This window comes from Pseudonaja textilis, chromosome 5, assembly GCF_049901715.1.
Source record: "Pseudonaja textilis isolate UNSWEBS1 chromosome 5, rPseTex1.2, whole genome shotgun sequence".
NCBI classification, from domain to species: Eukaryota; Metazoa; Chordata; class Lepidosauria; order Squamata; family Elapidae; genus Pseudonaja; species Pseudonaja textilis.
In genome coordinates, this window is record NC_141994.1 from 49635726 (window position 1) to 49660756 (window position 25031).

The 25031-nt window shown below is 38.2% G+C and overlaps 3 protein-coding genes across 5 annotated transcripts in view; 2 read left to right on the forward strand and 1 right to left on the reverse strand.

Moving 5' to 3' along the window:
- Positions 1 to 1168: 1168 nt before the first annotated feature.
- Positions 1169 to 7952, forward strand: TST (thiosulfate sulfurtransferase). The gene is made up of 2 exons (XM_026695770.2): positions 1169 to 1923; positions 7491 to 7952. The coding sequence occupies exons 1-2, from the start codon at positions 1329 to 1331 to the stop codon at positions 7787 to 7789; spliced, it is 894 nt and encodes a 297-aa protein (XP_026551555.1). The 5' UTR covers positions 1169 to 1328; the 3' UTR covers positions 7790 to 7952.
- Positions 7953 to 11116: 3164 nt separating this feature from the next.
- Positions 11117 to 22788, forward strand: CIMIP4 (ciliary microtubule inner protein 4). Of its 2 annotated transcripts, XM_087934823.1 has the most exons (6): positions 11117 to 11182; positions 15303 to 15375; positions 17054 to 17700; positions 20959 to 21109; positions 22031 to 22141; positions 22676 to 22788. In XM_087934823.1, exons 1-6 carry the CDS (start codon positions 11171 to 11173, stop codon positions 22765 to 22767), a joined length of 1086 nt encoding a protein of 361 aa, XP_087790949.1. In that variant the 5' UTR covers positions 11117 to 11170; the 3' UTR covers positions 22768 to 22788. The 2 variants fall into 2 exon arrangements, with proteins under 2 accessions (XP_087790949.1, XP_026559130.2); XM_026703345.2 differs by lacking the exon at positions 11117 to 11182 and having other exon boundaries at positions 15300 to 15375.
- The window catches only part of CSF2RB (colony stimulating factor 2 receptor subunit beta), a 36847-nt gene continuing 34228 nt past the window's right edge, over positions 22413 to 25031 (reverse strand). The window contains exon 14 of one of the 2 annotated variants that reach the window (XM_026695746.2): positions 22413 to 24756. In XM_026695746.2, the coding sequence (XP_026551531.2) occupies positions 23724 to 24756 (1033 nt within the window). In that variant the 3' untranslated portion in view covers positions 22413 to 23723. The remainder of the gene's footprint in view (positions 24757 to 25031) is intronic. The other variant, XM_087934822.1, reaches the window with a different exon arrangement.

A 25031-nucleotide genomic window follows, 5' to 3' on the forward strand; every position in this document is an offset into this window, starting at 1 on the left:
AAATACCTTTTATCCAAAGTCAGAGGTGGTATTCAACAGGTTCTGACCAGTTCTGGAGAACCGGTAGCAATACCACCTCTGACTGGCCCTACCCCCATCTATTCTCTGCCTCCCGAGTCCCAGCTGATCGGCTGGGTCTTCTTTTGTTGCCCTGCACAGCAGAAGGGAGCTGGAAACCAGGTTAGTGAGGTGGAGAGGGAATAGGATTTTGCAGTAATCTTCCCCCAGGAGTGGGGAAGGGATGGAGATTTTACAGTATCCTCCCCCTGCCATGCCCACCAAGCTACACCATGCCCATCAAACCACGCCTACAGAACTAGTAATAAAAAAAAATTAATCCCATCATTGTCCAAGGTGTATCTCTTCTCCAAAAGAGTGTTGTTACAATTCTGGACAATAGGAATTGTGATTCAACTCATACCAACTCCAGATCATTGCAGGCTGCTGTATTCCCACGACCTCACAAAGCTGCAAGCCTCTCATTTGTCTTTCAAAATAAAGACCACTATTCTGGCTACCTCCTCTTAGCATGTTCAGGATAGGGGAAATATAGCTTTTATTTCAAAACTGGCAAAGTTTAGGACTCAGCAGTATCTTGTTACTGTTGAGTCCTAAACTTTCCCAGTTCTGAAGTAAAAGGTATCTTGCTAGCTCTTCCTCTTAACATTTGGGCCCCTCTTAACAAAACACTGTTGAAAAATGTGCATATAACGCAGGTATGCTATATCTACCATTTCTATGTAATCAGATTGCTGCACTTACAAAGCTGGATATATTAGGAAAGTAGCTGGGAGTTTGGAGTCAGTATACCAGCTGCTCTTACAGTGTTTCCTCTTCTACACTTTGCTCTTTGGGACCCCACACTCTCAACCTTATTGAGTGTCTCAGGGATGGTTTTCTCTTTCAAGTTTGCCCTTTGCCCCATTTCTGACCGAGCCAGTCTACTTTTGCACCGTCACTGACTGTGAACAGTAATGCATTTCTTGTTACAGCAGGTCCTGAAAAGCTGATTGATGTTTTCACTCTTGGGCAACAATGGGTGGGAAATTATTGCAAAAAACCCTGGAAGTTTTCTCTGAACAATCACTTCAGTTTGTCATCTAGAACTAACTAGAGGGAGGGAGGGAATTTTCAGCTGAATGTGGGTATGCCTTTGACAGTCCAAAGTGCAGACCTGAATAGAAATGAATTGGCTAGGGTTTCTTTCTCCGCCCTTTCTTAGTTGATTGGTAGGGAACAAGACATCGGAGCCTGGACAGGGTACTGCCCTTTTCTTCACATACCATTTTTCACTTTTGAGTTCACCCATCAAGAAAGCTTTCCTTAACATGGTGCAGCAAGCTTTATACAGAGCTTTGGTCTCCACCAAATGGCTGGCAGAAGCTGTCCGAGCCAAAAAGATTGGCCCTAAATTGCGAGTGTTGGATGCTTCCTGGTATGAACCTGGAACGAGAAATGCCCAGAAAGAATTCCAAGAACAGCACGTGCCTGGAGCCTCTTTTTTTGATATTGAAGAATGCAAAGACAAGTCATCGCCTTATGAGCTTATGCTGCCCAGTGAGAAACATTTTGCCGATTATGTTGGCCACTTGGGCATTGGGAATGATACACATGTAATTGTGTATGATGGAGACAACCTGGGCACCTTCTATGCACCACGTGCATGGTGGATGTTCCGAGTCTTTGGGCATCGAACTGTTTCAGTGCTGAATGGGGGATTTAAAAACTGGCTGAAGGAAGGCCATCCAGTAACAGCAGAGATCACCCGGCCAGAGCCATCTGCCTTTAAAGCCAGTCTTAACAGGTCTCTCCTGAAGACCTATGAAGAGATGGTGGAGAACATGGAATCCAAGCGGTTTCAGGTAGTGGATGCCAGATCTGAAGGGCGATTCCAAGGAACAGAACCTGAGCCAGGAAAGGAAGGTAGGAGTGTACCTGAGATAATTGGTCCACTTTCCATATTCTTTATCTGCTAATGATATTTCAGTCTTTATATCCCTCTTGCATACTTTCAGTTTACTTATTTGTGAGCAACCTCCACTAAACAAAGTGGAATACTTTCTAAATACACTTTCATAACAGTTTGAAATTACAGTGCCACGGGGAAAATCCACAGATTTCCAAAACTGGTACATGTGGATAAACTCCTATATAGGGGACCTAAGAATTGATCCATTGGGAGAACTTTTACTATTTTCCTGGCCTTTATTTTTTTCTCATGTGGTAAGAAATATACACATGCACACACACAGAAGATCCATTTATGTTTGCTTGTTTGGGATTCCATACCAGTAGGATCTGCTATCAACATTTGTGGGTGTTCCACTGCCCCAGATACACTGCCCCAGAAACTGTCTGTTGCTCTTTTTTTTTAAAAAAAATATATTTTTAGAGTAAATAGAGTCTGCTTGTCTAAAAACCAAACTTTCCAAGAATTACACAAAACATCTAGGATATTTTTCACTTTATTATATGGTCTTCCCAATTCCAGTAATGTATAAGGGAATGTTAAGCTAAAACCTTTGAGCCCTTGGACAAAGGGCAGAAGACACAGACATGGAAATTGGTGAAAGATAGGTACACATGCATGTGTCAGAGAAGAATTACAGCCTTCTAGAGCAAAACCCTGATTGATCAACTCCAAGCTAATGATTTCCCAGGTTGCCACACTCAGCAAGTCCAGGATCTATCAGCATAAAAATCTCACAGATTGATTGATTTTTCATCTGTTGGACTGTTTTTCCAATAAGTATTTTTCTGTAAGGAAATGGGAGGAGTGCAAATTGTACTATATCTTAAAAGCTTCTGTGCCTTATTATTCAGTATTATTGCTCTGTTTTTCTTATTTCAGTATTTAGAACTCATAAGGGACTCATAAGCACTTACCGTTAAGTAAAAACTAGATAGGGAAAATGGGTGGCTAGATCCCTAAATGCAGGCATTATGAGGGTCCAGACAAAGAGAGTTTGGGAAGGATACACCAAATATCAGAAGACTGTGATAGAGACACAAGATCATTTTGCAAACATTATGCAATTAGGTCAATTCCCATGATGTCAACTAGAACCACACAGCAAGTTTCTTTCAAAAGTAACCGGCCTCTAAGTCACAGTGTCAGACTCATGGAATGGTTGGGTTGAAGCAAACCTGATGTCTAATACGACAACCTTCACAATGTTCTTTCTAGTTTGAGATTTTCCCAGGGAACCTCAATCTGGCAGGACTGGTTTTTAGGGTAAGACAAGTGGCTGACGCACACAAGTGGTTGACACTGAACCTTCAAGGGTGTATTGATATAAACTGGCAGAAAGGAATTTCACCTCATTCTGTTAAAAAAGCTTGAGAGGATTATGTATTCACATGCCTGATAGGAGTGCAACAAGATATTGTTGTTAGGCAGGAATTGTCCTTGAGAGTTCTGGTGAAATAGCTAAGAATGCAATAAGATTGCATAGCATTTGTCTGAGTGAACTAGCTTGTTGTAATCATGGAAGATCCAATAGAAAGAACACAATACAGAATGAAGAAGGAACCCTACTGTTTGTAGAAACTTTTCCAAGAAGTCCCATAGCATTCAGACCATTAAAATACAGAAATTTGCCGAAGAGTATTGCCAATACTTCTCACTATAGGTAGTCCTCAAATTACAACAGTTCATTTAGTGACTGAAGTTTCAACAGCACTGAAAAAAATGACTTATGACCATTTTTCACAATTATGACTGTTGCAGCATCCCCGTGGTCATCTGATCAAATTCAGATGCTTGGCAACTGACTCATATTTATGGTGGTTGCAGTGTCCCAGGATCATGTGATTATCTTTTGCGACCTTCTACCAAGCAACAATGGGGAAGCCCGACTCACTTAACAACTATACTACTAACTTAACAGTTACAATCATTCACTTAACATCTGTGTCAAGAAACAGGGCAAAATTCATTTAACAAATATCTTAACTCAAAACAGAGAAATGAGATGGGATCTAATCACACAGTAAAAATCAAACAGAAACCCATCCAATAAAGGGCAATGAATTAAGATAGTTATTCCTTAAATTGTGGTTATTTGCTTCAGAGAGCAATGCATTAATAAGCATTAATAAAATATTTTAAAGGGAGATGCTAAAGTAAATAAATATTCTCAGTTGAATATTTTTAGCTCTGTAATCCTGAAATGATATCTAAGAAAAATAATGAGTCTTGAACCAGTTCCTATGGGGCACAGAAAGACAAATCCAAAACCTAATGAGATGAAAACGTCCATCTAGAATGGCAGGAGATCAATTGAGATGTGTTTCCACAAGAAATTTATGCAAGTTCACCATTTAGCTCAACCCTTTTCACTCTGGGGAGAGAAGTGTTTGTGTACTTAAAAGGAGCCACATATGCCTCTGTTTTTAGAGGGTCACACTAGGATGCACTCACACAGCATGGTTGCTACAGTGCCATGTTGTGATGGCAGAAGCAAAGCTTCATCTGCAGAGGTGACTACCTAGGCTTGGTTGCAGCCAGCTGGCTTTTTAAGATTGGTGACAAGTAACATTATTTCTCAAATATGCTCAGCAATTTTTAAAAATCCCACTGAAATTGTCTTTCCGTTTAATTTTTTTAATTCAATTTTTATTGAAATTTCTCACAGAAATAAAAGATAAGCATGAAAAATATAAAGAGTGAAGAAAAAAAAGGAAAATGTGAGATAATGAGAGTAATGAAGTAACAAATACAAAGAGAGATATAAATAGGAAAAAAGGAAAGTTATATAAAGAAATGACTGCCAGTCTTCCTTATAGCAGTTACAATCAAAGTATTTGTTGTATTATCCCCGGATCAGATAGGTCAATTTTGCCATTTCTGCCAATTTAATAATCTTAACATGCCACTTCTCCATTGGTGGAATTTCAGAAGTATCCAATTTTGTGTATCTAATAATCTCGCTGGAATTTCCATATAAAAAAATCAATCTTCCATGTGATTCTTCTAATTGTCTCTCCATAAGTCCCAATTAAACAAAATTCTGATTTCAGCAATTGTCTTCTTTTTCCAATAAAAGAATTTGTCTTCTTTCCACATTCTAACAGTATTGTTACACAAGGGGTAAACAAATTGATCAGGTAGACAATGAACTTGTAGCTCATCATTTATTGGGAAGTACTTCAAACATGGAAAGATACTGCAAAATCTCCATTCCTACCCCACTCCAAAGGGAAGGTTACTGCAAAATCCCATTCCCTCCAAACCCCACTAACCTGCTTTCCAGCTCTGTTCTCCTGTGCAGAGCCACAAAGGAAGACCCAGCTAATCAGCTGGGACTCGGGAGGCAGAGAATAGATGAGAGCGGGGCCAGTCAAAAGTGGTATTTGCCGGTTCTCCAAACTACTCAATATTTCCACTACCAGTTCTCTAGAACTGGTCAGAACCTACTGAATACCACTTTAGAGATATATCTCTGATCTCATGTCCACAACCTAATCTTTATGTCTTCCAATGTCATACATACTCTTACTGTTATAATCAGATCCATCCACTATGTTGCTGGTTGCCCTCTTGTTTTTATTTCTATTTTTCCCATTTTGGCTTCTCAGAGGAGTTGGCTCTTTGTATAATATGCTTGCATAAACTCCTTGAGGGAGATAGGTGGTCTAGAAACACTTAATATAAATAAATATGGCAATTGGAGCCTGATCATTTGTGCTTTAGGTAAGAATTCTGGATTAATTTGATATATGGTCTATTTATTTTTTCCTGATTATCCATGGTGTTCTCAAGAATCTTCCCCAACACCAAAAGTGTCCTGCTTCTTCACAGTCCAACATTCATTTCCATAGAAAGCCACTGCCTATACAGTTATGATCTTTATAGGTATTGACACATCACAGCATCTGAATATTTTTTATAAGTGAAATACCACTCAAGCATCATCACAAAATCTCCAGAACCGTAAAGCCTACAAACTTGAAATTTGGCCTGTATGTTGTTCTTGGCTTCTAGGTGCTCACTAAGAAAGGATTTTTCAAAATGACCATCAAAGCATTAATATTTCGTATATTAATATTAACACACTCCAATGCTAAGGAGTTCTACTCCCCGTCCCCACCTGAAAAGAAATCTGTTCCAAATGCAAAACAAGCAGAGGAAAGGAGTTTCAGTTTCAGTTTCAGAGCACCAAGCAGGTTTAGTACAGAACAGTTGAGCTAAGCCACACCCAGGCTCCTTGTTGTCTCCTTGCTCACAGAGCAAATACTGTTTCTGTTTCCAAAGAGTCCTCAATTCTCTCACACACTGACTGGATGCTAGCCAGATGAATACCAATGGATGCTGGTAGGCAGAGGCACATTTTCCCCCTTATTTTCCAGGTTTATCTAACACCCTGGCCCCAATGCCTGAGAGAAAGGACAGCTTTTCAAGGTCTTTGAAAGGCTAACAGGTCAGGCCTGTCCAAATCTTGGGGAAAATTGTATTATAAGCTAGATTCCAGAATCAAGAAAGCATGCCTAGTGTCATCTAAATTACATTATTTAATAGAAAGGACCCAGTGCATTGTCCACCCTGCCAAATTTGGTGAGATGGGGCAGAAACCACAGAGAGTTGAGACATGATCCCACAAGTAACCTGGCCTTTTCCATCCAGGACTTTATAGATGAGAAACTAACAGATACTTGATCATTGACTGCATTGTACTCAAGTACTGTGTCTGCCATTTTCTTCCTGACTGTTTCATGTCTTGAGCATTACATTATGATCTTCTGACTGAAGGTTGTCCAATTCCAGTCTATTTTACTTTGCTGATGCCCCAGATGTGAATGGGTATTGTTTCATCTCATCTGTTAAGGTTAAATTATGGAAGTGATTATGAAGTAATTGTAATTAGGATATTGCATTTCATTTCATTATTAAATGCAGGATTAAAGCATTCTTTAAATTTGACTTTTTTTTAAAAAAATGTGGCTTTTTAAGATATATAGATTTAAAAGCAATTCTCATCCATCTTTTCCAAAAATCTGCAATTATCTTGATCGATATTTAAATGCAGTAAATTCTGGAGTTGAGACTTATTAGAAACAGATGTTTGTAAAGCTTTTTTATTTTACATTTAACAATCACCCATATAACCAACATTATCTCTTATATTTTACTCAACTTATTTGCATTAGAAATCATTTGTAATTTCTAATTATTTAACCACAATCCCAGTTTTGTGCTACCATTTGTACCCCAATTAGGTGCTATCATTTATACGCCATACCATTACTTAGGATTAGAACTTCTTATAATACTATTTTATTTGCATTTATTTTAGACTCTATTATGCTCATGGTTTTTCCTCTTGTGCATGCATACATATACGTAGAAAGATGTAATACTTCTTTTATTCAATATTTTGTTTGTATTATAGCCTTAGGGATATAATAAAATTGAATTGAATTTGATCATAATAGTTACGGGAAGTACTTTTTATGACTTGATTGAGTGATTACTCTTTCTCTTATTCCAGGGATAGAACCAGGTCACATTTTAGGTACCATAAACATTCCTTTCTTCAACTTCTTGACTGAGGAAGGTTTTGAGAAAACCCAAGAAGAAATCCAGAGCATGTTCCAGGAAAAGAAAGTGGATCTTTCAAAGCCTTTGATTGCCACATGCCGCAAGGGGATTACAGCCTGCCATATTGCCTTGGGAGCATATCTCTGTGGTAAACCAGATGTGGCCATCTATGATGGATCTTGGTCAGAGTGGTTTCGTCGTGCCCCATCTGAGTATAAAGTGTCTGAATGGAATCGCCATAAGGCATAATAACTCAATTTTCTGGGAAGCATAGTTCCTAATATTAAGCATGATAAAAAGATAGGAAAATAAATTAAGTTCCTATTCTTTTATAATTTTATCATTTTCTAATCCATGGTTGCTGCTTGCTTTTGCAAACTGGTAATTAAATAAAATTGAATCTTGAGTCAAGTACCTTTTTCAATTCTGTGTCCTTTTTTATTGTCCACAGCTAATAGCACAAGAGAAAGTATTCACTGTTATTATAAGTATTAATATTTATATCATGACTTTTCATTATGTCCAGGATCTTGCTGCTGCCTTTGAAATGTAATACATGTAGATTACAATTCTTACTGTCCCTAGATCATCCATTTAACAGTATGATAGTGGTCAATGATAGGAATTAGACATATCTGGAAGTGGCCACGTTGTGGAAAGCTAGCAAAAAGTACAGACTAACTTGAACCTTGAATCTTGACATAAGTAGAACAGCAATGTTATGTTTCAATAGTTTTAGGAACTGCATATAAAACTCAATCAAGACCATTAACTCACTGAAACAAATCATTTTAATGAGCTAAAGTATTATTAGGGTTAGGACCAACAGATTTCATGAAATTGGATTCCAATTCCAAGAAACCTTGGTACTGTTTCAAAGAAGGTTGTTTCCTGTGAATTTACACACCAAATTTCCAACAGTGGTAAGGTGTAAAGAATCCTCTTCTGAGAAATACACTCAGGCAGAAGGTTATGATGCTTGATATATTTTAGGCTTTGTCATTTAGGCTTTAAAGATGATATCCAGGAGTTTTGAGGCAGACATCTTCGAAGTTGCTTTGCACGTTATAAATTAAGGTAGCTTGTCCATGGACTCTGACATAGAAGTTGTTATTTTAGAAATCATTATGCCTTACTACTTAATTATTATGATGAGGTCAGGCTCCAGGTATGTACCTTGTTACAATGTAAGCAGTTACGGTCAATCTTCAAATGTACAAAACTGAGGAAACTGGTTCACTGATTATTCTACATATGTACATACAATGCAAGAAATCTGTATCAAGCTAGCAAACGTTATAATGTTAATATTTATAAATCAAGGCCACCTTTATTCCCATAGATTCATCATGCCTTCAATTTTCAATATTTGGGAATAATTGCCACCAAAATAACACTTTTCACATTCCTGGTGAAATGCAAGAGTTTTGAAAGTACATATACTAATAGCAGGGATGGGATTCTACTGGTTCGGACCAGTTCGGTAGAACCGATTGTTATGATTCCTGGTAGTTCAGAGAACTGGTAAAATGAGCCCTGGCTGGCCCTGCCCCTCCCTGTCCGCTTCTCTGCTCCCTGCCCAGACCTTATCACACATGTGCGACATGGTGCGTGTGCACAACAAGCTGACTGCATTCTAACCCTGCCCGCCCTGCCCTGCCCTGCCCCTCCTTATCTCAGCCATGTGCCATCACTGTCTGCAGCCTGCCTTCACCCACCCTCCAGCCATGGCTGTCTGCCTTCCACCATGATCTCTCTAGGTAAGCCCGGTCACCTACATGCTGCTGCTGCAGCCAGCCCCAGTTGAGTCCTGGCTCCTGGGCCAGCCTAGGCTACCACCACCATGCTACCACTGCCACCCTCGCCCTTGCCACCACCACTGCCGCAAGCCCTGGTTGAGTCCCAACCCCCGGGCTGGCCTAGGCTGCCACAGCTGTGCCGCTGCCTCCCTCAGAGCTCATCACCTAGCTAGCTGCCCCCCATCCCTCTCTGGCTTACTTAGCTGCCAGCGCCACCCATGCAGCACTCACTGCCTAGCAAGGTTCCCTCCCCACTTGCCTAGCTTGCTTAGCTGCCAGTGCCACCCATGCGGCACTCGCAGCCTAGCAAGCTTCCCCCCCAACCATCCCCAGCCTCCATCTTACCTGGCTTGCTGGTGTCAGAGAGGAAGGTGAACCAGGGTTGACCCATTGCCACTTGGTTCCCCACCAGTCTGCATCTCACCCCCTGCCTGGATTTCCCACAGTTGCTTGGCCTTGCCTGCTAGGGACAGGGGGCAACCAGGGAGCACAACACTATGCCTCCTGGTCCCCTATCACCCTTTTGCCTGCCACTCCTTCCCTCTGCTGCCTGCTGCCAGCCTGCGCGTTTTGGCTGAATGCGGGCCACATTCTGTGAGAATAGTGCAAGTCAACCTCCCGAGAGCAGATCTTCCTCGGCGGCCCGCGCTTGGCTAAAATGCTCAGCCAGGCGAGGGAGGGGGGGCAGGCAGAGAGGCAATGCAGATGGATGCATGCTTCCTGGTTACCTCCTGTCTCCACGTCAATTTGCTATGGAATTATATTTGACAATCCAAATTTTCTCCTTGGTTTACATGATATCCTCCTGGGCCTATGGTCCATGAGTATGATAACATAGCCAGCATTAGGTATATCAGTGTTAAAATAGTATAGTATAGTATAGTATAGTATAGTATAGTATAGTATAGTATAGTATAGTATAGTATAGTATAGTAGTATACTATACACTATAGTATAGTATAATTGAGATCAAACCACAATCATTCATGGTCCCAAATCATTGCAAGAGAGGCTTATGCAACATCTGGGTCCAATGCATGGGGAAAGAAAGAACCAATTTTCAAGGTCTTTGGAAGACCAATCAAATTGGGATTATCTGGATTTGGGGGGTATGTTGTTTCAAATATCATAATAGAGTAGGCTTGCCCCTTGTCCCACCAACTGGTACTTTCGTAGAAGGGATCCAAAACATGCCTACCTTATTGGATCTCATATAATCAGGAAAAAAAAATCAGAAATAGATTGTTTTGCAAATAAACCAGCCCTATGCCATGAAGAGCTGTGTAGATGGCTGTCAGAACCATGCATAAAAAAAAGGTCTTTTTGAAAAATCCTTTCAAATATTTGAAAATTGTTGCCATAGCCAATCACGGTATTTTTAGGACAGTAAGCTCTACCAGGGGATAAAAAGAAACATGGCAGAAAAAAGAAAAAAAGCCACTTTTAGATTGCTGTCAATAATTATGTCTGTGTAGTCACTGAGTTGTGTTCTCCTCAAAACTATGCAAGAGAAATGTTCCCTGCCTGAGAAATATATTTGTATGAAATTTGATATTCAAAACAGTATTTTTAAAATAACCACTCATATTATAGCAATAAATGGAAAACCAAAGCTCCGACACTTTTGATAGGCAAACTTCACTACTGAACATCTCTCTCAGAAGGGTACTCTGTTTACTTGAGTCCCCATAGCAACCCTAGCTCACAGATGGGAATGTGTTTCTTAGCAACCATCCTTGGTAATTACACATAGTTCCACTTCTTTGTCTCCCTAGACTTGGCAAGGACCTGCTTGATTCATGAGAACTCCACTGGCACCTCAGTTGAGACCATGGCAGCAGAGGTGAGATACATGTTTGTGAGGAGGGCTTAACTTTGTGCATCTTAGAGAAAAAAGTAACCCCTCCCAGCCAGGCAATTACACACAAAGGTGCTGATGTCCTATGACCTACACAAAGCCTCTTGGTTTTTAGGCCCAGGTCAGAACAGTAAGCCTTGCTGTGTTCTTGCTGCCACTCCAGGCCACATGTGGCAGGCATGTGGGGCTCTCCTTGGCCACCTCTGGCAACTGATTTGGAGCCACATATGGTTGGCAACTCTGGGACATGCCTGGCATGTATATAGCTCATTTATAATCATCATTGTGCTTTTCCCAGCCAGAGGTTTTGTAAACCTGGCCAGGCATCTGTATGAGCCAAAAAAGACCAGTGGCTTGTTTCAGGGTCAGAAGGGGCTTGAGGAAATTAGTCCCTTACTTGAGTACCAGCAGACACCAGAGATGGCTAGCCCCTTCCTCCACTATGGAAATGACCCTGAGGAGATTAGCCCTGTGCTCCGATACCTACAGCATCCTGAAGAATTTACTGTCTTGTACCAACAACCACCAAAGTCTGAGGCAGAGATTGATACTGCAATCCAGCAGTCAGAGGAAATCAGTCCTGTGCTGCAGTATCTACAACAGCTGGAGGAAATTGGCAGCAACCTGCTTCAACAGGACAGCTGCCACATATCTTCCTGCCCAAGAATTGTCAAGAAAGTGGAGACTGTGACTCAGGTGAAATACATGGGGACTGGCCAAGTCTATCTTTGCAATTTTTTTCAGGATCTTCAGGGGGAAAGCAAAGAAAATATTGTACCTATAGTGCTGATTTGGAGACAAGGAAGTAAGGGGAGGTAATAAAGATCTATATTCAGCAAAGGTCCATGAGTTAAATCCTAAAAGGCCTTAGTTTTATCTTTCCAATACAACTAAGCAAATGGAACTGAAATTAACCAATTTCAGCACTGAAATAATAAAGGATAGTTTTGTTAGTCCTGAAAATCCTTCTCAACACTGTTATGATGCAGTTCTTAAGCTCATGTTTATTATGTTACATTTGTTCAGTAAATGTCTAAAGTAAATATACAGCATGTACACACACACACATTAATATGTATATTAAGTACAAAGGTAATATTCCTGTCTGTATTATAAAATGGTCAGGATGTGGAGATGCAAAGCTAATTTGCTGATCTTACTGTCATAATTATGAAGGTAATATTACAAGGCTGGGAATTGTGGTAAGTCATTTCCCATGTAGCTTACTAAAGTGTTTTTCTTTTTTTAATTTTTGAATGTATATGCCACTTCAATCACCAATATAATTATAGAAATCATACACATTAGAGTTGGAATTGTTGTATCATTTGAACTTATTAAATGTTGCCAGTCTGATCTTCTTAACTTTATAATTTCTCACTCATATCCCTCTGTAAATGGAACTCTAAATATTTGGAAGATCTATTCTTTGTAATGTGGTTAAGGTTTTTTTAATCTATTCTGTTTTCCCACCATTCTGTTTCTATTCCTCAATTAAAATCCTTCCTTTCAGAGTAAATTTTTATCAAGCAGTTATCCTACTTTATTCTTAGATGCTCCAGATGAAAATATCCTCTATTCTCTTTTCATATTTTGTTTTAAACCTAAATTCCTTTTGTATCATGCTTAGATTATTTTTGCTATTTAATGTAAATAGGAACTTGATTAATTTTATACAGTGCTCAGAACATAAAATACAATTTTATGTAATATACAACTCAGAACATAAAATACAATTTTATGTAATATACAACTCTGTCCTTTTTGGGACTGACAAAATGATTTGGGTGGGTTGGGTATAACTTTGTAGAAATAAAAAGTTAATTCTTACTCAATTTTCAAAACTCTTGTAAGCAAGCTCATGTTCTATACACATATCATTTTGAAAAAGAGGTTTATGGAAAAGCTTTTTAGTCAATAGCCAAACAACTTCAGATTTCTCTCACACCTATTATGTTATGTGCTTGCAGATACTTTGCAAGACATTTACGACTTCTTCATTCATTATTCCTCTGACTTCCTAATAATGCTCCTAGTCTTTTTCAGGATAATTGGCTTATTTGTACATCCAAATCCCAACCAACAGAACTACAGTAGTTAGTATAGACCACAATCTTGCTTGAATATTTATGAATGCATGAAGAAATGTTGCTGTCACTAGTCCCTAATAATAATTTGTAGCTCTTACAGGACATTTCTGTAATTATTTAATCCCATTAATCTTTCTTATTCATTGTCTTCTCCTTCCTGTTCCATCAAATCTCTTAAAGGTGATTGTTTTTTTTCTATATTTTTCTATTATTTGCTTATAGGATGATTTCTGCTTACTGATTATGACATCAGAGAGAACAATGTTTATTTGGTCCAGGATTGATTAGTTAGTTTTCTGTTACTGCTGGTCTACAAATCCAAAATTGGAAGACATCTGTTTTCTTTAATTACTGGAGAAGGAACAAATAAATACCACAGGCTTGATGTATTTAGGAAGAACTGATTAGGCTGAAGAATAAGGGTGGTTACTTCTGAAACCATAATCAATGGTTATAGGAGAGAAAAGGTCAACCATTGGCCTCTTACCTGTGAAATATGCAAGATTTGATCCTCTTTCCCTCATTTTTTTCCCCACATTTACAGTTCAAGATGTATTAGTATCAGTATACCAATTATACCCATACCCAGTATATACGTCATCACTCTGAGAAGCTGTGGTGATAAGGTTGAAGTTCTATTCCAGTGTGTAATGGGGAAGAAACAAGCTAAAGCTGAACAACACAAGCAAGCTGAAATTACTGTTGGTACCAAGTGCAGTGGTCTTTTTGCCAATTGGTGTTAAATGCTGCAAACATGTGTTTCAGCTTCAGCTCTGGTTTCCAGTACACTTCTGGCTGCAGTTTGTGTACTCTATTGTAATGCACTCTGCATGGGGTTACCTTTAAAGACTATGCAGCTGCTAATAAAGGGCAGCCATTTTAATAGTAAAATACTATTATTTATTAGTAAAATACTATTATGGTATAGGTTAGAAATATGTTTCTGAGTCAAATGCCAAGACCTGGTGTTAACCTACAAAGCTTTAAATGGTTCAGTTCACATTTATGTTTCCTGAATAGAATCTGCCCGAGCCACGTAATCATGTAGAAGTCAGGGGCATGCTTCACGTCCCCACTTCATAAGAGACCAAGAGGATAAGGGTTCAGAGGGCCTCCTCAGAGATGCTTACCAATATTACCTGTACTTACTTTCAGGTTGCTTTTGGCTTCTTGCCTGCTGCCTTTTAGTCATATAATGGTCTTGTCCTGGGGATTCAGGTAGTAATGGTGGTAGTGGGCTACATTTTTGACACGGTTGGATTGTTACAACCCTGGCTTTACAATTTTAAATTAATGGAGTGGTAAGATTTTACTTGGGAATTGAGGTATGTTTCAATTCTGATGTTTCTTTGCCTTTTGTGTTACTAGTTATTACTGTGCTAGAATTTTTATGAGTGGGAGATATATATTTATTATACTTCTTTTAACATTTGGCCCTTCTTACCCTCCCCTGAAAAATAATAATTTGAAAATATTGGCAATGGTCATGCAGCAGCATAATTGGAGCCGTTTCCTCCTTTGTCCCCAGACTCTTGACATAATGGTTTGGAAAAAGGAAGCAACTTCAGAAAGCTTGTCAGACTTAATTTTATGATGTTTTCTTCAGTTCAGTATTAATAAGCATAACGGTCAAGACCTGCCCTCCTACCCTCTGTTTAATTGGTTACCTGGGACATTAAAGGAGATTAAATGCTAACATGTGTTTTTTTTATTTCATCCAAAATACAATGCATTCAATATTTAGTACATGGTACTACTTTTAAAAATATAATAAAATACTGCATAATTAAATGCAATTATAAAACACAATAGTTGCATCCAATAAAAGCTGATGTTCAAATGTCTATAGAAATATCAGATATTAAGAGTAAATTGCAGATTTAATTAATTATAAATATTAAACAATGATTTTGCTATTTGGGCTTACAAATCCTCAGATTCTTATTTGTGCTGGAATTTAGAAGTATTTCACCTGTAAATAATCCATACTTTATTTCTTTGGGGGGTTATAACAGGTGCCCATGGACACAGCCTTCCCAATGCCTGCCACCACATATCATGTAAACAAAATGACCGATCCTCCACTAGGTAGGAAATATATAATTGATGGGAAGTTTCTATTTTCTCTACTGTTTAATGAAAACTAAAATAGATTCCTAGTTTTTATGCGGTATTTGCTAATGTCTGATCAATCTTCGCTTGAAACTAAGGAAAAGCAAAATATGTGATCATTATCCCAACCACTACTTCCAGACATACTGGATTGTAATTTTCAGAATTTCTTCCCTAGCCAAGCAGGAATTCTGAAAGTTATATTCCCATAAGCCTGGAAGATGGCTGAATTAAGTGTTTGTACCTTATGATTCTTGATGAATGTATCTTTTCTTTTTATGTACACTGAGAGCATATGCACCAAGACTAGTTCCTTGTGTGTCTAATCACACTTGGCCAATAAAGAATTCATTCATTCAATTCAAATTATTAGTTCAAACCTGGCAATCCATACTTTCACTAATACTAGATGATGATGTGTAGAGAAACTCAAGACCCCTTAAAGACTTGAGTCCAATTTAAACTGTGACATTTTTATACAATTTAGGCTTGATCTTGCACTTTATAACTTGACATTGCAATACAACCTGAGTGTGTTTGCTGTGCACTGCTATATACTGATAATGCCATCCATGTGAAGGTATCAATCACCATGTTGCAAACTTGAAGTTTTTTCTAGAAGGTACCTTCAATGCCCAGTCTGATAAATCTTTTTTTCACTAAAAAAACAGGGAAAATGGCTATGGGAGCTAGGGTCTGGTCAACTTCACTGCCAAACAAATCAATAGGGTGCAAAAGAAATAGTCCCACAAGAAACTACAAGAAGCAATTGAAGCAATTCTAAAATGAAATTTGGAACATTACACTTTAGATGAATTCAAGTGCTAATGTGAAAGGGGGAGAAACACTATTGACTTTTTCAACATCGTGCATGATTTTACTATTCCTCCATAATTTGTCGTCCACTTTTTTTCAAGCTACGAAGACTAAATGCTTTACTTTTTCTTCACATAATCATTTCACGCCATTATTTCAGCCGATTGTTCAGTTTTGTTTTAGATTTGTGTGTTTTGTGTACCTTTCAAAGTTCTATAATAAATTTAACAATAAATGTTAATATTATTCAAGTCTGGTTTTACCATAAATTTATGTAATAACAATATACCACATTGGTGGTTTTACTATCTGTTGTTATCCAAGCAATTCCAGTAAAGAGCTCCTATGAAAGAAAAAAATACATTTTTATTTTGCATTGTTTTGTAGAACCTTTTGCATAATTCATAACAAATGGATTATGCAATCCCCCAAAATACATTCCTGGAAGATCCTTGACAATTGAACATCATACACAAAGATGGGATTATTGAAATGATTTTCTTGTTTATTACTCTATATGTCACTTAGCAGATGTGCTATTGAATGCCTTTTTGGAAGAAAAAGAAGGCAATAAAGTTTCTCCAGCCTGGTATACTTTTCCTTTGCTATAGATTGCAAATTTAATACTCTTCAGTTATTATAACAATAGATGTAATCACTTAGAAAGGAGTCAGATTGGGGAAGGTTAGAATATAAAGTGATTTGAGAGAGAATATTGATTGGAGGATAGAAGTAAATATCAGAGAAGAGGTCAAGACTAGCAGGCTGGTAGCATCATCTGGAGTTAGAGGACTTGTAATATATAAATACCTCCAATATTTTATTCTTTGTCTTCCAGAAAAGCCTGGCTATAAAAACAAGGAGCAGGTCACATATAACAAGGCTGGGGTGCCATCCAACAAAGCACTTTCCTCAAGGACCTCCAGTGCAAACTCTTGGGACAGCTCCAAGAATCTGGAAGGGGATAAACCAAGAGGTGAATTCATCTGCCAAACACCTCCTTCCACACATCACTTTCCAGCAAAAACCAACAATAGACAGAACCACAATTCCAAAACTCCTTCTTTCCAATATATTCACCATGAATCACCTAAAATATGTGTTGGAAGAAAGGATAGCTTTGAAAGCAAAATTTCTCTTGGAAATCACCAGAAGGAAAGGGCTACAAGTTCCCAAGAACATGCCAAGTTTGTCCAAGAAAAAGCAGAACCCATCAGCTTTAATCCAGATGAATCAACAGGCAAGTTACATCATTCTGTACGAACTGAGTTGTTCAGCTCTCCCACAAAAAATATGAAGAGCAGCTATGAAGACACTGAAGAAGCCAAGACTGTTTTGAATACCAAAGACTCCTTGGCTTCAGGTATACAAAACGTTAAAGTAGAAGGGAAGCCCCCTCATGAAAAGAGAAGCAGTCTGGTGCCTGCCAATATCAAAGCCAAATATGGCACCACAGTAGTGGAGAAGCTGATATCAGAGGAACAGGTAAACGAAATAATTTCAATTGGGGGCATGAACATTAATAGCGCTCATAGCTGGTGCCCTTAGATGTTTTGAATTTCAACTCATATAAATTTCGGGGGGAGAAAGCCTCTAAGAGACCAAGTCTTGGGTCGTCTTAAGAATAATAACTCTACTATCACACAAGTTTTCATGGCCCATTGTTGCCATGAATGCACAGAATACAGATAATCCTTGAATGCCAACCACAACTGAGTCCAGAATTTATGTTGCTAAATGAGAAATTTGTTAAGTGAGTTTTGCCCCATTTTACGACTCTTCTTGCCACATTTGTTAAGGGAATCACTGCAGTTGTTAAGTTAGTAATACAGTTGTTAAGTGGATTTGGCTTCCCCATTGACTTTGCTTGTCAAAAGATGATCACATGACCCTGGAATATTGAAACTGTCATAAACAGGAGCCAGTTGTCAAGAATCTGAATGTAGATCATCTGATCACAGGGATGGGACAACAGTTATAATTGTGAAATACAGTCATCCGAAGTCATTTTTCTCAGTGCTGTTGTAACTTCGAACAGTTTACTGTTGTAAGTCGAGGGCTACCTGCATAGTGCAGATAATGGAGTATCTATTGGCAAGGGTGAGAAATGAAGAGCAAATGGTGAAAGGAGAGGTAAAAGTCAGAATTCGCTATTATCAGTTATATGCAGATATAAAGAAAGCAAGTCAAGAAAATTAAACATGGTACAGACACTCTTGCAACCGAACATAGCATAGATGTAAAATGTGTTAATCTGACAGACAACTGTGAAACATCCCATTTCCTTTTGGATCTGGACTGTGCTATGTGAGAATGGCTTCTGGTCTTATGGTTTCTAAAAATAAATTCTCTGAACTGGAAAAGATTTGGAGCCTGATTCAGCCCCTTCCACTGCCATGCAGCTTGTTTCATCTAGAAAGCAGTTCAAGCTTTCCAAATAGTTTCAAATTTGGAGGATTTACTTTTGGAAATTCCCAAACTGGACCATAGAACTGCATGGTGCAGAAAAGTCTTGATATGCTCCCAAGGCTTTACAAGTTCAATAATCACTCATCAGAAATTAGCATAGGGTATTTGTTATGTTAGATGAGAAAGTATTTCCAGAAAAAGCAATATTGGATAGGCAACTATTCCTGTGTTTTACACATTACATTTCCTTGCAAGGCTAATTTTGAGATTCATGTGTGTTGCATTCTATTTATAATAATATCTTTGTATAGTTTGTAAATTAGATAAAACATGTGCTTTTTGTTAATCTACAGCTTATAAATTCATTTTTAGAACTGCATTATCCAGCTAGGGCAGCCTTCCAGGTGCTGTCCAAGTATGTTACCCATAGTCATGCCCCTTTTCAGAGTCTGAATTGGAGGAGGAAGCCAGATAGCTGACAGGGAGTGGGAGTGTGGCTCTGTTGGCTGTGGAGGAGGCTGGGGAAGGGCAAAGTCCAGCTGGGCAGAGCAGGGAAGAGATAGAACAAGGGAAAGGGAGGAAGATCCAGGCCCAGAGGAAGAAAGCAATGTGGGTTGCATGGCTTATGAGGGAGAGGGCCCTGATTCTCTTCATTAACCACAACTGGGAAGAGAGTTGATAAGAAAGGCAGGCTAGATGCGGCAGGCTGCTGGGAGTAAAGTGACTTTATCCTGTATTGTCGTGGCTCATCTGTGTTCCTGGCGTCTTCCCAACTGTGTGAGTTTTGCCGTGCCTTCAAGCCTGAGATTCTTGCTTCTTCCCTGCCAAACTAATTACTTCAGTTTAGTTTGTTTGGACTTTAAGTTACAGTTTGTGTTGACCATGTTTTGGACTTAATTTTCTGCAGTCAAAGGCTGTTCCTGGGAGAGTTTTTCTCCAGCCAGAAGGTAACTTGGACATTGGGGGCAAAGTTGGAGATAATAAAGGGACTCTTATTGCTTATCTGACTGTGTTGCCTTTGTGCCACACCCCGGGTCATCACACCCATACTGTACATCCCTTCCAATTGGCATAGGTAATGGTATCAAGCTGAGAAAAATGGTGCTAGGCTTTTTTTATTTTCACCTGGAAAATTATGGTTACTTCCATGATGCTTATCTGAAGAGCACCTCTTGAATTTATACCTCTGTCTTTTGAGGTGACAGATATTATATTGTAAGGAATTTATGTAACTCTCGTGTAATGCTAAATATTAGCTGAATAATTAACCAGGGAATTGGAAAGCAGGACCTTATTTACATCATGAGCAATATAATTTAAAAAATGTATATTTGTATAAGAAATGTTTTAAAAATGTTCAGTTATATAACTGAAAAGATCACAAGGCCAATGTCACATATATTTACAGTATTGATTTATATTTATTAAAGCTATGTCACCAAATTTTACAATTCACAGTCCTTTACAACAATAAAAGCACAAAAATACATAATGAAATAGAAAGAATACATAAATACACCCAACTAGGCAAAATGGTTCAATAAAAACATACCCATTTCTGATCACAGCAATCATATTATCCAATCCATATGAAGTGGTGTTTCCAGAGTAGTTCAAATTTTTCAAATTGAGCTTTAAGAGTTCAGCTTTAATAGTTTTATGGAACAATGTTCTAATTATGCAGCAGTCTAGTTTCCATGGGGTGACCATTCTATAGCAAAAGGGCCATGACAGAGAAGTACCAGCCCTAAGCATCCAGCAATATAAATTTTCACACTGAAGATAAGATCTCCAGCTGGCTCTGGAGAAGATGGTCCTATTAGAGCCAAGTCATGTAGTGCTTTAAAATAAAAAGCGATACTGTGCCTTGAACTCTGAAATCTATTGATTGTTTTTAAAAAGAGATCACAATATAGTATAAAAGGACTGAAACATTTCTCAGCCACCCAACACGCAGGCATTTTGCACTAATAAGCAGTCTTCCAAGTATTTCGCTTATATCAAGTAAAGTGGCTAATGTATAGTTCTGATTTATAAAAGTTGAATTTTATACATCTTGATTTTGAAAGGAAAAACTCCATTAAAATTGGCTGCAGTCCAGTTAGGGTTTGTTTGTTTTTCTTTTTTTCTTTTCTTTTTCTTTTTGACATAAATCCAAGAAAAGCCTACTTTTGGCCACATTTGATCAGTTTAACCATCCGGGGAGTAGAAATTATCACTAGTTCTCTAAGTATACTAAAACATATTTGATAATGGCAAGCAACTGTGGAGTTTAAATTTTATCATATCACATACCCACCCACATGTACATATATATATATATATATTTTCCAGGCACGGCGTGCTCTTTGTGAAGCTGGATTGATCCAAGGACAAAAAAGACTCAGTGACTGGCCATTCAAATCTCTTGAGAATCCTATGACAACCTCACCTTATGCTGATTATTATGAACTGGGTTATAATCTGAGAGCCAACATTTTCCAAGGTGAGCTAGACAAATATCCATGCTTCCCTTTTTGGTCATACAGGTAGAGTCCTTGACTTATGAACACAACTGAGACCAGAATTTCCATTGTAAGTCATTTCGGTCATAAGTTGAGTCAGAACCAATTTTAGGACAATTTTTATGGTAGCTGTAAAGAAAACCACATGGTTATTTGCAGATGGTTGCAAAGCAAATCCAACTTTCCCAATGGTGTCTTTGCTGGAAATTGGCAAAAAGGTTGCAGTTCATGATTATGTGACTGCAGGACACATTGCAACCAGTTGTAAATGCAAGTTGGTTGCCCAGCACCCAAATTGCAATCACCTGACTATGGGGGTGGTGCAACAGTCATAACTGTGAGTACAGTTCATAAGGCACTTTTCTGTTGTAACTTTGAACAGTCATTAAATGAATGGTTGCAGGTTGAGGACTACCTGTAATAATAGCATGATTTGGTGCTAGTACTTTAAGAGACCCCTTCTTCTCCCTTTAGAGGAATCATTTTCACAAATTAAGAGTTGTTTTGCTTTTAATTTTTCTGCTTGTGGAATCAAACTGTCATCTTCAATGTAGTCTGGGAGTTAGAAACATGGTGTTTCGCAGGCTTCTGCTTGTGCCAGTCACAACTCAGTGGCAAGGGGCATTGAGCATTGTTATTCAAAACACTAAAGTTGCCTTTTGTGTGTGTATGGGTTTGGGTTTGTTTGTTTTTTTGCTGAATATGCAAATGGTCATACCAAAAAGTACAGTATTTCTCCCAACAAAAGATTTGAAACCAACCCCAAATTATAATCAGTATCAGGTATAAAAACCTGTCACTGTTTAAAATTCAATACAGTATCACTAACTTCTTCCTGTTTGTTCTCAATCTCTATCAATGCCAGTAATTCAGTGAACAATGTCCAAATATTCTTTCTTTAGGAGGACCATTAGAAACTAAAAGCTTGATGAAGGATTCTTATACTCCTGATGTAATAAAGAGGGCAGTTCGGGATCCCAAACGTTGGCATGGAAGGAAGACTGATGATCTAGGTAAGGAAATCTAGGAACTATAAAGGAAAACTAGAAAGTGACATGCTTAGCTTCTCTTCCTGTCAATGTTATGAGTAGATTATATATACATCTTCAGTATTATTATAATCTAAATATTTAGATTTCATCCATTTCTCCATTTACAAACCTCAAACTATGTGCTCAGGAACAGATTTAAAATAGTTTACATGATTTTCTGTACAGTATTCAAACTATGTGCTCAGGAACAGATTTAAAATAGTTTACATGATTTTCTGTACAGTATTCAAACTATGTGCTCAGGAACAGATTTAAAATAGTTTACATGATTTTCTGTACAGTATTCCTTTTCAGCGATCCTTACATAATTTCAGGAAGTTAAGGATGTAGAGCTCAATAAAAAAAACCTAGTCCAGTCCAGCAATGATTCTGAATTAGCATAGGGGTTTTTTTAGCATCAAAAATTATGTAGAAAAGTCTTGAATTTGTAGCTTTCCAATAACTTTTGATGACAATATTGATTGTTGCGGTTGTTATTTTGTTTTGTATCATCAGGGAGATGGTTCCAGAAAAATGCTCTAAATCTTAACCTGCAGAAAGCTTTGGAGCAGAAATATGGGGAAAAGAACAAAGGCAGCAAATCCTAAAAAGGCATAAAAGAGGCATATGAGCCCTGGTGAAAGTTATCTGCCTCTCCCTCGCAGTGAAATAAATCTCATTGCAGTCTCTGTCCTTAAATGTACTTATCTATATTGATAACACTACAAGTAAGTTCAATTCAGTTGAACAGGGAAAGTCTGTTTGTCTTACTACTGACACTTTATAGACACTTGATTACACAAATCAGCATATAAAGTTTTCAAAGTACAGAATTAGATCACTATTTGCTCATTTCAAGAGGCAACCAAATGTACTGTTCATGGATCCAGTTTAAAACTTGATGACTTTTCGTTAGTCAAGTAACGATGAAAGCTTTGCAAAAATGTTATACAGAAGATATAGACTTCTTTTTAATTGCACATTAAAAATATCATAAAAAGAATTGGATAGTTCTGGGGTAGTTGATATCCTAAATAATCAGCCCAACTGCAGGCTATATCTGCATAGGGAAGTCCAATCTTTATTGATAGAAGTGGATGTGGTATGAAAACAATGCAGTAGTGCCCAAAATATTGCCTCTGCAATGAGGACGTTTTCCATAGTAAAGTATGTTTTTGCAGGGTAAAGTTTTTATTAACAAAATTCATTGCAAAGACAATAATTATTGATTTCTTCCCAGCAGGCATTTTCCTTCTAATAAGAGTTTGCATTGTTGAAAATAATATGAAAGAAATCCAATGGCTGTTATATATCAAAAACAAAGTCAGATTGTCATGTTAAAAATCCATACTTGCACTTTCTCCTGTATCTTCTATGGAGCAGACTGGATGGCCTTCCCTTTCAGGCAGGAAGCCTAGTTTCCTTCTCTCTCCAACTTTGGCAGTGTATATATTTGACATCAGTTTGTTTTCTTTTGATTATGTAAAAGATAATCCTTCCATAGCACAAAAGATAATGAGATTATGTATTCAAGGGCCAGGGGGAAGTTATTGAGGAACATGTTTCACATGTCTTGGCAGGTCTGGGAAGTGACCTGTAGTTTACTGTCAGCAAATTTTGTCTCCAAAGGGGATTTGGTGACTTTTTGAAAGATTTCTGAAGGCTGGTGGCCCATAGGTGCTCCTTGACCCTTGCAGTCTCCCTTGGTCTTAGAGCCAGGAAAGAAACAGTATTCACCTTCTTGATGTAAGAAAACAGGGCTTCTGCCTCCAACATTGAATATTAGAATGTCCTGCTTAGATTCCTCCATGGCAAAAAGTAATCCCTCCTTTGACACAGAACCTGAGGTAGCAGAAAAGTTCATAAGATAGTCACTAGATTCTTCCTGGGATATTGCTGTGGGATCACCAGTACCTTGATCCATAGCTGGGAGGATTGATTTTGATCTATTTTGACATAACTCTGCATTTGAGAGATTTTCACTAGTTTTGGGCATGTGTGCAGAAACTGCTGCTGTATTAGCACAAGAAAGCATCCCTTCCTCTGAGGGCAGCTCAGGTAATGGCAATAAACATCCCTTTTCTTTGCTTATTGATAGATCTACTGTAGTAATGTAATCTAGTGGCAAATTTTGACAGTGGCTATTTGAGCTGGAAAGACACCCTGTAGTTTTCTCGTTCTTCAACTGTCCACTTGTCTCCTGGATTTGAGTTGGTTCTTGTTCAGTAGGAAATGACAACTTCTCTTCCACCTGCTGATGTACATTAGACAATAAAGTATTTTCCTTTCCCGCTTCTGGCTGTTGCTGAAGAAACAAAGAAGGCTGTAATCCCATAGACTGCAAAGATACTGACGCTTCCTTCAATTCTGAAGGAGTAACTTTCAAATCCTGCTGAATTGTACGTGCAACAAACTCTGCAGAGGAATATATGTATGGGCCATTAAAATCAAATATTTCTGTATTGGGATTAGTACAAATCTGGACAGTGTTGTCTTTGTTGAGAGGCTCTGTCTTTTTCGTATTCTGAGACCAAAGCAACTGTGGCGTTTTCTTTAACCCATCTTCAATAGCTGCTAGGCTGCCAATCAGTAATTCTCTGTAACAGGGAAGAAAGTAACCAAAGGACAATTATCATTTATAAAAAGAGCCTCAAGTAGAACACATCAAGGCTTAGATGAGAAAGAAATGGCAGGTGGGACTATAGAAAATGTCTTTAAGAGAGAGAATTAAATGATACTTTGTACAGGTAGTCCTCGACTTACAACAGTTTAGTGATCGTTCAAAGTTACAACAAAACTGAAAAAAGTGATTTACGACTATTTTTCACACTTACGACCATTTACAAATTCAGGTGCTTGAAAACAGAATCAT

Bases quoted from the DNA above. Each gene is read 5' to 3' on its own strand.
- TST (XM_026695770.2), top strand. From the start codon at position 1,329: ATGGTGCAGCAAGCTTTATACAGAGCTTTGGTCTCCACCAAATGGCTG. The intron at 1,924-7,490 runs GTAGGAGTGTAC...CTCTTATTCCAG, and splicing joins ACCTGAGCCAGGAAAGGAAG to GGATAGAACCAGGTCACATT.
- CIMIP4 (XM_087934823.1), top strand. The intron at 17,701-20,958 runs GTAAACGAAATA...TATATTTTCCAG, and splicing joins AGCTGATATCAGAGGAACAG to GCACGGCGTGCTCTTTGTGA. The intron at 21,110-22,030 runs GTGAGCTAGACA...TTCTTTCTTTAG, and splicing joins GAGAGCCAACATTTTCCAAG to GAGGACCATTAGAAACTAAA.